The sequence below is a fragment of the Myotis myotis genome, unplaced genomic scaffold (genome assembly GCF_014108235.1).
Source record: "Myotis myotis isolate mMyoMyo1 unplaced genomic scaffold, mMyoMyo1.p scaffold_m19_p_5, whole genome shotgun sequence".
Lineage (NCBI taxonomy): Eukaryota > Metazoa > Chordata > Mammalia > Chiroptera > Vespertilionidae > Myotis > Myotis myotis.
This window is the reverse complement of record NW_023416357.1, coordinates 69221695-69237432: the sequence shown is the minus strand read 5'-3', so window position 1 is coordinate 69237432 and position 15738 is coordinate 69221695. Positions and strand designations below refer to the sequence as shown.

The window sequence follows — 15738 nt, the reverse complement described above, 5'->3', positions numbered from 1 at the left end:
CAGCAAGTGGTCAAGACAGAATCCTGTCAGACTACCAGAAGGCACATTCATACCTCCTTAGAGTGCTAGAGAGCTGGAGGGAGAAGTTCAAGTTCTTGCTCAGAAATGTACAGGAAGGGCCCTAGCTGGTTTGGCTCAGTGGAAAGAGCGTCGGCCTGTGGACTGAAGGGTCCCAGGTTCGATTCTGGTCAAGAGCATGTACCTTGGTTGTGGGCATATCCCCAGTGGGGGGGTGTGCAGGAGGCAGCTTATCGATGTTTCTCTCTCATCGATGTCTCTAACTCTCTATCCCTCTCCCTTCCTCTCTGTAAAAAAATCAATAAATATATTTTTTAAAAAAGAAATGTACAGGAAGGTGAATGAGGTCACTTTCCATGCTGGCAAAAAACTGGTCTCACTGGTCTATTGTAGCAGGTGAGTAGCCAAGGAGCCTTTGAAATTGGCTCAGCTGTGTCTCGCCTGTTCTCAGAGAAGTGGACAGTTTGCTTATTTAGAAAGGATGGTTAGAAGTGTCAAGTTGATCTTCTTCAGAGGGAGTGGGAGTCATTGATTTTAAAGCCCTCTTTTCTTACTCAATGCCCACTTGAGAGTTAAAAGGTATGAATGATGCCTTTGATATTTTTGTCCATCACCCACTGCATGCTTACCACTGAAAAATAAGACAGATTTGCTAAGAAGAGCTATAAGGGACAGGAGGGAAATTGTGATTGCATTTAATGGCACTTGACTAGAGAACCTCTAAATGCCCAAATCTTGTCCTGCCAATCATTCCTCAACCCTTGATATTCCCCAAGGAGCTGCACACCGAAAGACTAATAGCAAACGAGAAACAAAGTGACACTTTCAGAGCTTGAAACTTTACCTAAAGCTGGGTTTAGAGCACATGGCTCACTCTCGGGGTCAATGAAGGATCCTCCTGCCCTCCTCCCCTACACACCTCAGCTTCACCTCAAATTAACTAGTTCCTTCCAGCCACATGGCCCATAACTAAAGCAATGATGCATTACTGCAGCAGAGAAAGATGGCTAGGCCCTGAGGGATCCCTGGTTCTCCGGCAATCCCCAGCCATGAAGTGTCACAGAGGATCACCAAGAGCAGACAAGGTCTTTGTAGAGTACTCCATCCATCAGTAAGCATGGCCAATCAATATTTTATAACTTACCAAACAGAATAGCAAGTCATTATCCCTTAAGAGAAAGAGCAGCAGGAAAGTAGGCAGAAACCAGAAGTATCCCTTTCTCTATAAAACCTTCACCCTCTCCCCACAAAAATGTTCTGTTTCAAACCCTATACAGATAAGCTTATGAAGTCGAGGCGGCTTCTATAGTAAAACTTAAAATACATATTTAGTCTTAGAAAGCTGATGAAATAAGTAATTATTTAATCATAAGAGAATTTTTTTACTTCTCAAAAAATATGATTCTGTAGAAAGAAAATTTGACTTTGTGAGGTCCTACCTTTTCAGGCAGACACTTTGAAATCCTGGAACCCTCAGCATAGGCTATAGTGCTAAATATGAAAATTAATTTAAATGTTTTTGAGATTATACTGGTTACAAATTTAACTGAAAGTATAATCTAAAGAAAAGGGGCCCAAAAGTATAAATGCATTTGGGGGAATAGCATTAACCAAGGAAAATAAGTCAGGAAGACTCAGAGCTGGAAGGAATGGTTTCCAGAGCCAGTAGAGGAGAGCCAAAGCACCATAAAATCAGCATGTTTGGGCAAATTCTCATTTAGTGCTGAAGGGATAACCCTCCAGATGGTGGTCACTCTATGGGTCTGTCAGGTCAGGGAAACTATGGACACATCTGAGTCCACCCGGAAGCACTTTTTAAGACCTCCCTTTACAAGGGAGGCTAACGGCAAAGATGGCCACTCCCAGAGTCCCTCAAGCACGCTCTGGGGAACTTGCAAATCCAGAAAGCTGATGTACCCAAACTTGCTGACTTTTTATTTCTACTCCAGTCAATGAAGATCACACAAGTAAAGTGCAGAACATACATTTCAATATGAAACACCAAAACTCTGACAAAGAGGGCCTTTTCTGCCACAAGGTAGAAAGGTGTTACAGTCATTCCTTCAAGAAGAAACTGATCCTACAGGGGTGAGGAACGTCTGGCCTGAGGGCCGTATAAGCCCAAGAAATCATTTGGTCTGGCCCTAGCATTAGGGGTGAGTTAATTAAATGTTTGACCAAATATAGCAGGCTAATTTTTAAGTTGATAATTTTATATGGCCCGAGAAAGACGTTATAAACATCCAAAATGGCTGTTGGCAGAAAAAGGGCTCCCACCCCTGATTTAAAGGCATGGACTTGGTTGCATAGGGAAAATTTTAAGTAAAATGACACTGAACAGCTTTCTGCCTGGCTCTCTGCATTTTGCTCACATTCTGCATTATATCTGTGTCAGCTTGTTCAGATTCTATTCAGCCTATATGTTTTTGATAACTTGGAACCATCTTGTAAGGGGAGACTTCTTTCTAAAACTTTGTCATTGAATTGCCCCACGTCAGTGAGGAAAGCCTCTTTGTAGTCAGTGTATACATTTGTGTGCTTTTAGTCAAGACATACTGCTTTCTACAGGAAATTAAAATCTGGGTAATGAGCTCATAAAATCTATACATATTTAACATAATCATAATATAACGGCATATTGAGATGTCTTTCTGGAACACTTCATTTGACCTCATCACATAAGTCACCTCTGAATTTGGTAGGAACGCAGCTGTTTTGCAGTCTTTGCAGCATTAGCACCAGAGCATGCCCAGGTCAACTTCATGACTATGATAAATCTCACAGAAGTGAGAACTTGCTCTAGCATCCTGGACAAGTAAAGTACAGAACATACTTTGTTACCAGGCTTTCCTTCTCCTCCTGTATATCTCTTGCTCCATGAATGAAAGGATCAACAACTTCAGGAGATCCTCCCCAGATACGGCTACTCCCTAGTGGGATTACCAATGTATTTAACTAAAGCAGTTTGAAAACTACTCTTGTAAATCTGAGGTTTATGATGGAGTGGTCTGTTTTCTAGAATTCAGATGGTACTGGTCAAATAAGAGAAGAAGAGGGCAAAACTATTTATGTACTCTGTTAGTTCACTCAGCCAATATTTCTTAAGTACCCTGATGTTCACAGGACTACTTACATCAGCATGCAGTAGAGTGAGAGGCTGGATTACAAAGTTGAGCACATGGTCTGGGCTGTGTGAGCCACTACTTTCTCTGATCATTTGGAAAATTACTGTGCTCTGCTGCCAAAGCATAACCACATTCCTGGACAGGAAGGGATGCTGAAGCTTCCAATGCTGAAGTGTTAGAGCAGCCTGTTTTGGGGGACAGCTTTCTGCTTTGTTAATGAGTATGCTGGCTGAACCTGTAGGAACAATCTGAAATATGGACTAGAAATAGCACAAAAGAAATGTGGGAATCTCAGAAGCAAGGAGCTATGGGAAAAGACCTTGAGAAATCACTGAGCTCCATGCCTCACAGCACATCTACATTTATTATAGATGAGAAAAACCTTATTGGCTTTTCCTTAAACATTTCAGGTACGATGTATTGTATTCTTTAAAATGCAGTTTCAGAAATAAATGCAACTATTAAATTTACTATTAACTGCTTTTCCCTTCTTTCCCCTACTTAGATTCCTTTGAAGAAACATTTTTTTAAAAAAAAAAAAACAAGTATTTTATAAAATGAGATTCACAAATTCTCATTAAAAGATGCTAAAAATGACTGAACTCTGGTTTTACAAAGGAGACATTATTATATATTCATTATTTTTCCTGCCTTGAAGATTTAAAACATTTTCTCTAATCCTGTAGCATCCTTTTCCTTACATATTTATAGACTGGCCCCGCTTCAACGTTCTTGTCTTTGCAGACTATTTCTTTTGAAACAAAAACTAACAACTTTCCATTTCCAATAAAACAAATAAAGTAGGCTATGAAAACTGCCAGCATTTCTATCTGAATCGTGGGCTGCCAGTCAGCTAGCACCTCCTTACAATTCAGAGAAAAGCAAGAGACATTTTAAAAGATTCGGGGGGTGGGGGGAGCGGCGGCGCAGTGGCAAGGAAGCAATGATAAAATCTTGAAATTCTCCAAATTTATATATGCCATTAAACTTTACTATAAAATCCCTCAAATAAATGTGTTTCTAATATTAGCATTAAATGAGGCTGGTGTATTGAGTAGAACTATTTGCATAATAATGACAAAGTTTCAGGGCAGCAAAATAGACTCAACTGAAACTTAAATTCTAATTCCTGAGCAGCTTCTGAGTAATGAGCCTGAACAAGTCAGAATTGTCCTGGCCCTCTTCTTCAACAGTGGAAAAGGGATAATGTAAAGATTTTATTTTATTTTTTTGAGAAATTTACAATGTAACCTATGTTTTCTCAAACTTTTCCTTCATGTAGCCACTGGGGAAGTAGGGTGAATACACCTCCCAGTAGCTGTGAATTTAGCCTGAAGTTGCCCATTTCTCTTTAACATTCATATATATTTGAACTGTATGACATAAAATATTTATCTCTCTTTAAAAATATAAATGCTCTAAATTATTGGCTACTTAAAATCATGTTACCCCCATATTAGTTAGGCTATGTGCTAAACTGCTATATTAAGATTCCAAATGTACTTGCTAGAACCAGATATTTTATTTCTCATGTTAACAGGCTGGAGATAGCAGTTTGTTAAGAGTATATCAGAAATACTGCTCCATGAGGACATTCAGGGACCCAGTTCCCTTCCATGTTGTTGCTCCCTACCCTTTAAGGAATAATCTTTGCTCAGTCAAAGCTCACTCATCTCCAAATCTATGTTTCAGATTTGGAGATACAGAAAAGTGAAGATGTATATCATTTCCACTTACATTTCATGGGTGAGACCTAGTCATATGGCTGCAGTAGCTGCAGAGGATGGAAACATAATTTCCAGTTTCCATGTGGCTGGCAAAAATTAAAGTGAAAGTAATGCTACAGAAATAAATATCACATATATGGATATACGGATAGAAAAAAAAAATCAATAAAACCTATTGGCCATTTCTGAATTATGTGACTCTATAAATTTAGGTTACTTATAATTTTTGGTATTTCCTAATTAAAAAAAAACGTATTTTATAATTGAATAATTACATATATTATTTGTAGTAGGTACAGAAATAGTACATTGGCTCCTTTCTAACAAGTAATTCTACTTTTATTCAATCCTCATGTCAAACACTCATGCAAGGCATATTTATTTGCTAAGATAGTATGTTCAAGTCCCCACTTATTCTCTCACCCATCTTATTTCTATTAAAAAGTAACATGCAATTAATACTTTCGGGGAATGATATCTTCTTTGACTTGTGTATCGAAACAAAAGTGGTGCCTTAGGGAAGAAAATGACCTGCAATTAAATATATTTCAGGAAAATATACGTTCTTAGTTGGAATTAGACCTTCTAATTGTCCTTCCGTCAATGCCGGTGATCAGACTTTCTTGAACTATTTACCACGTGTTTGTTTAGGTTTAGATATACATTTAGAGTGTATAAAACCAGCTCTTTTAGGGGCCATAAAATGAGCTACTATTAGACAATTCATTTTGAACTGTCACATTTAATTTAGATACCTACATTAGTTAAGTTGGCTATGAAACCAATGAAAACTTCTACCTATTCATATGGTCAGAAAGGCCTAACAAATTCAACTTGAGATGATATATGTTTATTTGTACATAAGAAATCTAAAAAAATATTTGTCAAAATGTTTATAGTAGGAAGTTCCCTCTGGGGTCTGGCAGAACAGAGTATAAACAAATAAGACAGATCTATGCCACAAGACACCTTTGAAGACAAATCTCATTATATTAAAAATATGTCTTCTAGATATCCTGTCAATGGAAGTTTAAAAACTTTTTAAATCAATCAACTATGGACAGCAACTACAACATTTATTTTCTGAAATACTGAAATAATCCAAACTCCCAATCCTTGTAAGCGACAACACAGAAGCACAAATATAAATAAGGGCATAAATTATATATATTGGATTTTTATTTGGGAGAATTTAACACTTGTAGTACTCAGATACCTCATATAAAGAATGTGATTTCATATTAATGGCTCTGTTTGTTTAGGACATTTCTGAAATAAAATTCCATCATGTTAAGAAAAAGCATTTTCAATCTCTCTCTCTCTCTCTCTCTCTCTCTCTCTCTCTCTCTCTCCCCGTCCCTCCTTCTCTGACTTTCTGAAAACAATAAATACAATTGATATTATTTTTTACAGACAGCCATACTCATATTTATATATATTCACAGCATAAAGTATTGTGCACTTCAGTTCAACTACTTCTGAGACAAACATTTTATTGAATGAAATGAATTAACATATTTACAGAAAGAGAATGTAAAAGCTGTTTTGAAATCTTAAGGATACCCCTTCAGCACTCATTACAATTCTTTTTCTTCATGATCTGAATCTGTCTCCCACATTATGAAATGAATCATTATTAAATGAATAATTAGTTCTACTATCTGCAGTAGAAAGAACTGTTATTAAATCATTAAACTCAGAGAAAAAGTAAAAGTGTGTAGAGAAGCTCACACTGGAATCTCTGGATAACTACTACCAGCTCTATTTTTAATCTTTCCTATATTATTTCCAAAGCAAAGTATACTCATTATATTCAGGAAAAATACTGTAATGTATTGATTGCATGGGGCGGCTTTCTTATTTTTATCAATGTAATTGTTGAGTTCTGTATTCTACGGTACACAGTATACTTTATATCCATGGACCCTCCTTGATACCTATAGGTATCATCAAGTATGTAAAAAATGCATGTGGGCAATAAAGAAAAAATAGGGCAGTAAAAACAATATGGTGTTCACTTTTGTTTTTTTGAAAGCAAGAGTATTCTTAACAATTGCTTGCTTGCTGTTGGCTCATGGAACTAGAGAATGTATATTAGAATCTTAGTCCTCAGAAAATTATTTCCTTTAGCTACTATTTGTCTAAGAAGCGATAAACCATAAATTTACAGGAAGAAAACTACTGAATCCTTCAGAAAACACAACCTGGCAGTCTGTCTTCAGAGCACAATGATGACGTGGCAGGAGTGTGACGGGGAAAGCGGTCTTCAGGAACATCAGGTAAGAGAATCCAGCTGTGCCTGGATGGTCTCTAGCTATTTACAAAGACAAGAAAAAGAGAGAGAGCTGGTAAAGAAAGAGAAATGCATAGGAAGTGCTGTTTAGAAACATGCAAATAGAAGGGAAAGGATGGCATTGGCAATTATGCATATTAAATCCATTCACAGCAATTTCACTTAAATTTTTTTTCTTTTTTAGTGACAATATTAGAATTAGTGCTTGCTAAATTTTCAGATTTGTAAAGGAGGATTTCTAAATATTACTGTTTTACGTACACCCAACTGTTTCATTTTAAAAGCTCATTATATGACCTTTAAAGGTGTGTGTGTCTGGGGGAATTTCCTAGATTACAAAATCAGTATTTGGAAAGAATCATCAAAAATACTCAAAGATAAATCTTGAAGGCCTGGCATCTTCCTTTTCTTTTGTACACAGAAATTAAAATATTTAACATTACTTTATATCTAATGTGCCAGTGTGGCTAGGTACCACATAAGTCATTACATATTGTTTACAGCAATACTCCTATTGCTTTAATTAAAACCATTTCCATTTCTTCCTGATTTAGTTTGTCAGATTCTCATCTCAGCAATGCTTCCTACTGTGAAACATAAGGTGTTTACAAGTCAAGTTTAAAGAACTTAGTTCCATAATAGGGAATTTAAAAATAAGAATTCATAAAATGAAGAAAACATTAGGGAAAAACCCACTTCTTAGAAATTATTTTTAAAATACTTACCTTGTTATAGAAATCAAACAACTCCTTGTGATTGAATTCCACAAGAACGTTCTCCAGATTCTATAAGAAAGAAAAAGAAAAAAGAATTTAGTTGTATACAATTTATAGTTCTTTTTCTATCCAGCTAGCCCCCAAATATGCCATCTTATTCTGATTAGGTTTAAAAGAAATACAATATAAATGTTACCTGCTCTACTTAACATCATTGTTCCTAGAACTCACAAACGCACTTAATAACACCCCACATTAGCATAAGGTTTCAACTCTATAGGGACATCTGTTCTTTAGTTGACTCTGCAAAGTTTAATAAAATAGATGCCAGCAAGAGAACAATTTCATTATCTATTTTTTCAAGACAGAGATAATACATGAGATTATATTTCATCTTTCTCAGCAGTCCATTTGAAATCTGGTAAATGCCATTACATAAAGACACCGGGGGTGGCATATCTGATTGGATCCATCCAGCCATTAATGCCTCACATCAGCACTGCTGCTGTCTCTAAGCATCTAACAGTTATGATCTTAACATGCTGAGATTGCTACCTTTTTCAATGTACAGACTCAGCAAAAGTTAACAATTAACACAACAGCTTCCAAGCTGGGACTTAAACATGCGCCTTCCTTTTAACCCACAATGACTTAGAGAAGACCTCAAGAATAAGGGAGGAGGCAGCCTATCAATGACTCTCTCATCATTGATGTTTCTATAGCTCTCCCTATCCCTGAAATCAAAAACATATTAAAAATTCTAAAAAATAATAATAAGGGAGAATATAGAAGTGGTTTTAAGTGTTTCATGTCTATATGTAAAGAGATTTTCTTTAGAATTTGAGAATCTATGTTTATCCATGGAGTAGCCAAGAGCAGTTGTTCTTTCGGAAGGTAACAATGGAACCTAAGATAAGGCTAAAAACGGAAGGGAAGCTGGCCTGCTCCCCACATTGCCATGTTCTGGCATTAAACCCCAAAGAGTCCAAAATTTTAAATTCAAATCTGGCCTTCCAGGACATTATTAAGGTATCTTATCCAGAAAGGAGTAAGATCAATTTTATTTAACAGGTTGGTAGCTTTAATGATTCTAAATTTAGACATATAGTCCATGGCTCCATTTTTACTCTTGCTTCAGGCCTAAAAATATTAGGAATAGGCCTGATCAAAAACTTTTCCATGACATTTTAAGGAGGAAAATACTCCTAGCTTTCCTTTTTTTTTTTTTTTGATTTGTGGATAGTGTACCAACCTTTTATCCTTGAGAATATAATTAGAAAGTCACAAATTTGCTTAGCAAACCAGAATCAACTCTCTAACTTTATTGTTTACTCCTCCAAAAATGTTTGGAAGGGTCTATCCATTAAGGAAGCATGTTTTCAAACAACTTCTTTTCAATTTACTGTCAGGACACAAAGCAATGGTAGTCTAGACCCAACAAGGATGTACAAAAAAGCATTATGTTTAATGAGAGTTCAATTGCTCATATTTAAGGGGTGCTTCCCTTTGGGTTGTCTAGCTCTACATATATCTTCCAACATCCCCCAGCACACTGTCACCCTCCCGCACCTGCAACAGTTGTAAACCAAGGCGTGCACAAGTTCCCCCCCACCCCTCCACCACACTTCCATCAACCCGGCATGCCTAACACCCCCACAGGATGTGCACACATCCCCTCTGATGAGCTCACGTCCTTTGGAGAGTGTCTGGGTGTTCTGGGTGCTGAGGGTGGGCGCCTGTGAGATGACAGTGAGAGGGCAGAGTGGTGATGCCCTGTTCCCACGGAGGCCAGTGCAGCTACAAGATCACCTCTGGGGGTTTATGCAGGTGCTGAGGCAGGAGCAGGTGCAGATAGACAAACCTGGTGGGCGCAGGCGGCCCTTGCTGAGGTGCCTTCGGTCAGCATTCAAGATCAAGAACCCAGAGGCGGAGAGGAATTCCGTCCTCTCAGTGAAACAGTGGGATAGTCGGGGCGACTGTAGAGGAGGAATGTGCACTTTGGGTGCCAGCACCCATGAGTGAAGGCTGCCCTGACTGAGCCTCGCTTGCTTGGGGCCTAGCGCACTCCTGCCAGGCAGCGGGTGACAGGACGTGCTTTTCCGAATCAATGAGAGAAAAACATTGATTCTCCTGCTGCCCACGAAGGTGGAAAGTGAAGTGGGGAGACATGTGGGGAGTGAGCGAGGTTTCCTGTCTGGGGGTTCCAAATCTGCTGTTGGTTTCTTTCACCGCTGACTAGAGATATACAGGGTGTCCCCCCAAAATGTATACACACTTTGAATACCTACTAATTCCAATGGTTTTAAGCATAAGAAAGAAACAACAATGGAGCTGTTATCTGTTAAAAGTGTGGGCACAAACAGGTAGTTGGACATCCCCTGAGGGGTCTCAGGTTGGAGAGGGTGAAGGCCAGACTGAGGGGCCCTTTGCCCCCCACCCCCCCATCCCAGTGCACAAATTTCGTGCACTGGACCACTAGTCCTATATAATAAAAGGCTAATATGCAAATCGACCGAACAGCAGAACAACTGGTCAGTATGACGCGCACTGACCACCAGGGGGCAGACACTTAATACAGGAGCTGCCCCCTGGTGGTCAGTGCACTCCCACAGGGGGAGCACCACTCATCCAGAAGCCAGGCTCATGGCTGGTGAGCGCAGCGACAGTGGTAGGAGCCTCTCCTGCCTCCGCGACAGCACCAAGGATGTCCAACTGCTGGCTTCTGCAGGGAGCGGGCCTAAGACATCAGTCGGACATCCCCCAAGGGCTCCTGGACTGTGAGAGGGTGCAGGCTGGGCTGAGGGACTGCCCCCCTTGCCGAGTGCACGAATTTCATGCACTAGACCTGTAGTTATATAATACTAACTAAGAGAAATATCTTAGTGGCATAACAGTTGCAAGTTATCAAATGTATCAACAATTTGTCAATCATATACCAAAACTACTTTTAAACTAAAACTAAACAACTCTAATCTTACTTGGTGAAACCAATTAAATACAAATATTTTAATATATGTGTATATAACATATATATCTAGATATATGTACACACACACCTTTAGATAGTATGGTACTTAACTTTTTAAAAATATATATTTATTTTTTTGTAATATATTTTTATTGATTTTAGAGAGAAAGGGAGAGGGAGAGAGATAGAAACCTCAATGATGAGAGAGAATCATTGATTGGCTGGCTCCTGCAGGTCCCACACTGAAGATCGAGCCCACAACCCAGGCACATGCCCTGACCAGGAATTGAACCATGATGCTCAACCACTGAGCTGTCCCGGCTGGGCAATACTTCACTTTTTTACATAGTCAAGTGTTTAAGAAAAAAGTTTATAAGAACGTTACATCCTCATTCTTCCAGTAACCAGGTACAAAGGATATGTTCATACAAGGAAAACTGTATTTTAAGTAAAAACATGTTAAAGTAAGAGCAGAGAGTTTATATTATCTTCCAAAGGAATATAATGACTAGATAATTAATAAGAAGTATTTCTTGAAGGACTTTTTGTTGCTTGTTTATTTAACAGAAGTATCAGTAGATACTGCTATTATTTATCCTAACTTATTAAAAACTTACTAGATTTGTATGTTTGTTTTTTTTAAAAAAAGAAGTAATTTCATAATATCTAACTAGGCCAAGATATTGTTATACATACCCTCCACATAAATGAATATTTTTTTAAACATAAAAATAAAGTAAATAAATAAGATAGTTTTTTTTATTTTGCTTTGTTGTTGCTATTGTTTTATTGGCAGTAAAGAGGGTGGTTGATTTGTACTGAGTCATCCACACAATTGCACAGTCCCTCTTGAGACAAAAGTAAGATGGAAGCCACTGCTAATGATACCTGCTCATGTGAGAATAAAGAAGGGTAACATTTTTTCAGTCTCCTTGGTTCGACACAATCTTCCTTGATCTAACTTTCTAGTTTTATTTCCCACAAGACCCTCCAAAAACTCTTATTCCAACCAAACTGGTGTACTCACTATCTCCCACATATCCCACACTTTCTTCCCTGTTTTTGCTCATGTGGCCTCCTACTTTCAGATGAACTGTGGTTCTAAATAGGTAAGGTAAAACAAAAAACTAAAAGAAAGTATAAGTGAATATCTCCATTACCTTGGGGTATATAAAGACTCCTTCAAAAAGACATGAAAATATACTAACTATGTAATCTTTAGTAGCATGTAAGCTGTTAGTAAATAATATACTAACTATAAAGAAAATGATTAATAAGTTAGAATACATTAGATTTCATCAAAACACATCATCAAAAGAGTCAAAAGGTTAGCCACAAAGACTCACATCTAGAATACAAAAAAATCCCTACAAATCAGTAAAAGAGACAAAACTCAGTTTAAAAATGGACAATATATGTAAAATCATTATATTATACATCAAAAACTAACACAATGTTATGTCAATTATATCTCAAATTTTTAAAAAGCCACCTGGGTGGTAGTGTTTGGCGTGGAAGAAGGAAGAAACTATGAGAAGATTCTTATGATGCCAAATAGATTGTTCAAAGGGACTCCACTAGCTAACGTGAATGATTTGGAGGCCTGGTTGGTGGTGGAATGCAAGAGGTGGAGGAATTAATACTTAGGAACACAGCCTTTCTCCTGGTAGACTTCCTGGCAGTTTCCCCAGCTGAGAAAGGTGTCCAAGAATGCCCTGGATTGACAGATATTCTCTGGTTAAAGAAAAAAAAGAAAAAAAAGACAAGAGACTTGAACAGACACTTCACAGAGGAGGATGTCCAAACAGCCAAAAACATACAAAAATATATTAGAAACCATACTGCTGGGAGGGATGGAAATTTGTATAACCATTCTGGAAACTTGTTTGGCAATATTTACTAAAGTTGAATATATGCACAACCTATGACCCAGAAATTCACTCCTAAGTAGAATACTGCACTCAACAGAATTGTACCCGTTTGGATACCAGGAGATTGGTACAAGAATATTGATAGTACCATTATTCAAAAGAACCAAAAAACAGAAGTAACCAAAATTTCTTTCAACAGAAGACTATATAAAAAATTGTAGTATAGTAATACAGTGAAATATTACACAGACATTAAAATAAACTACAGCTAAATACAACATCTTGTATGACTCTCACAATGTTAGAGACAGGAACTGAAGAACACATACCGATTGATTTCATTTATATAAAGTTTAAAAACAACAACAACAAAAAGTTTTAGAGAAAAATACTTAGGTGTTAAAACTACAGAGTAAAGCAACCAAGATACTATTAGAATAATACTTCCTCTGCGAATGTAATGCCAGCTGTGATAGAGAAGTGTGAAAACTTCAGATGTGGTTTAGAGGCAGAAGAGATAGCACTTAGTGACAGACTTGAGTTGGGGCGGAGGGGTTGAAGGAATAGAAAAAGTCAAGAATGACTCTCAGGTTTCTGGCAAGAGAAACTGGATAGATGTAACTAAGATAGGAAACTCTAGAAGAGAAGATTTGAAGGGGGGAATCAAAAGTGCAGCTTCAGATGTAATTAGCTTGATGTCTGTGAGATTTCCCTGAAAATATGTGAAGTAATTCTGGAAAGCCAGAAAAGAGGTTTAGGTAAGAGATAAACATTTGAGAGTTACTGATATATTGATATTTAAAATTATAAGAGTGGATGAAATTGCCTTAGAAAAGAATGCAGAATGAGAAGGAAGGGGAACCTGGGGCTGACCCTCTTTAAGAATGCCACTATTTAGGGTAAGTAGGTGTTCCCACAAAGGATGAGTATCACTAGATTAGCACATGTTTTCTATGTGGTATGTGGTAATATATGGTGGGCATTTATTACATGGATCAAGGTAATTTAGTATGTTAGTATACAGGCAATAAAACTGGTGGCTTATTTTTAAATATGCCTTCAGTCTTCCATATTCCAGTAAAACCCATTATAATCACTAATATTGTTAACTAAACATACACAGACTAGAAGATTTATTCTCTTTCTTCTGCCTTATACATATAAGATTACAACTCAGAACCCATTTAGGAAATTAATTACTTAAATTGTCTAAGCTGGTGTCATGCATTAATAATAATACCAAACTTAAACTTCTGCACCCTATCTGAAAACACTGCAAAGTAAAAATGAAAGTGCAAAGATTAACATCCTGCCAATTTCTTAAAAGAGAAGCTGTATTGTTCACCCATTCCTTTTCATCTTTAATTTGTAATACTGTCTACAAGTACCTGGATAATGTTGCACATAGCCATTAGCAAAATTTCCATGGAAACAATCTAGTGAGGTCTTCAGAGGGGTCTAACTTGATGAAAGCTGACAGTAAAAATGTCCTTTGCTTCCCATTAGTTAGGAATTAGGAACACATACACATTTTCCAAGAGAGAAATGTATTAGCCTCTCCATAAATTATCCAAGCAGAAACAGCCTCTAAATAATACCCATATAAACCAGATACCAATTAAACCAAATTTACATTGCTTAGCTTTTAAACTTAAATTGTGTATCAGAATTAGAAATGATACAATTATCTTTTCACCTAGGAAATTATGAGTGGAGGATACTAGTAAAAGAAAAACAACTACTACCTTATAAGTAGGAAGTGAATGAAATAAAAGATCTCCCTGAGGATTTTCTACTGTGAAAAAAAAATTATGTAAAACTGTGCATGAAATACAGTCACTAAATGTGTAATCAGAAGTATCTATTTCAGCTGTTAAAACATTTAACCCGTTATCTGTATATGCCTTTATCAGTCTGGCTAAAATATTACTTTGTTTTTGTATAGACAATACAATGTGTTTGGCAGTCATATCATCACTATTTTCTGTCCTCTTAAAAATTACAATGTTCTATGCATGAGCAGATCACAAACTTGGAGCCAATACAAATACACTTCATATAGTACTCATTGCCTGTAATTTATTCTGTGTATGCTGATATGTCATTATGATTTTCAGCTTTGGCATTGAAATATTTAGCTATGGTTGCTGAATATAATCAGCAAGATAAGAGGTTTTGATATGATTACATGAAGCTCCTTACATATAATAAGAAATTATGCTAAGGATAGCACTGAGAACTATGAAATGGAGCTTTTTTTCTGTAATAAATATTATAGGTGATGCTATCTTTTTTTGGAAATTATACTTTATTCTAATTATAAGTACTTATCTGATTACTGAAGCATTATCATTACAGATTTAGAATAGCTGCATTACTTAACTTTTCAAAATGTGTATTAGTATCCTAGCTGAGGAATTCCAGGTAAACTACAGATACCAAACTGAAATCATATTATGTTTCCAGTATATAGTTTTAAAGACTATGAGCTCAATGCCATTTGTTCATCAAATCACTCTATTGTCTTCATACACATAAATTTGGATGATGTGTGTGTACTTTCAAGAGCTACAGTGTATTTTGCATCCTAAATTAAATAACCTAATATAATTTTCAGTGTTAATAAAAGGTAATTAAAAACATATGTTGATTTAATTTTTTTCTATTTTGTGCTGTCATGTCAGTGTTCAAGGAAAAGAGGACCAATATGTGCACCTAAATGAGTATTAATTTCAATTTAGTTACAATTTACACCTCTTCTAAGCTAACTGAAAGTTCTGCTTCTGCAAAATAAAAAGAGTAAGTTCAGCATTTGCTTCATGTTATGAAGGGTACTGAACTTATCACATAGGGCAGTGATGGCGAACCTATGACACGTGTGTCAGAGGTGACACACGAACTCATTTTTTTGGTTGATTTTTCTTTGTTAAATGGTATTTAAATATATAAAATATCAAAAATATAAGTCTTTGTTGTACTATGGTTGCAAATATCAAAAAATTTCTATATGTGACACGGCA

At 36.8% G+C, this 15738-nt stretch overlaps 1 protein-coding gene across 2 annotated transcripts in view; it reads right to left on the bottom strand.

Annotated features, from left to right (window-relative positions):
- Window positions 1-6337: 6337 nt before the first annotated feature.
- The window catches only part of COMMD10 (COMM domain containing 10), a 153546-nt gene continuing 144145 nt past the window's right edge, over window positions 6338-15738 (bottom strand). The window contains exons 6-7 of one of the 2 annotated variants that reach the window (XM_036309884.1): window positions 7889-7948; window positions 6338-7180 (exon numbers count right to left, since the gene is read on the bottom strand). In XM_036309884.1, the coding sequence (XP_036165777.1) occupies window positions 7061-7180; window positions 7889-7948 (180 nt within the window). In that variant the 3' untranslated portion in view covers window positions 6338-7060. Of the gene's footprint in view, window positions 7185-7888; window positions 7949-15738 lie in introns of both variants that reach the window. The other variant, XM_036309883.1, reaches the window with a different exon arrangement.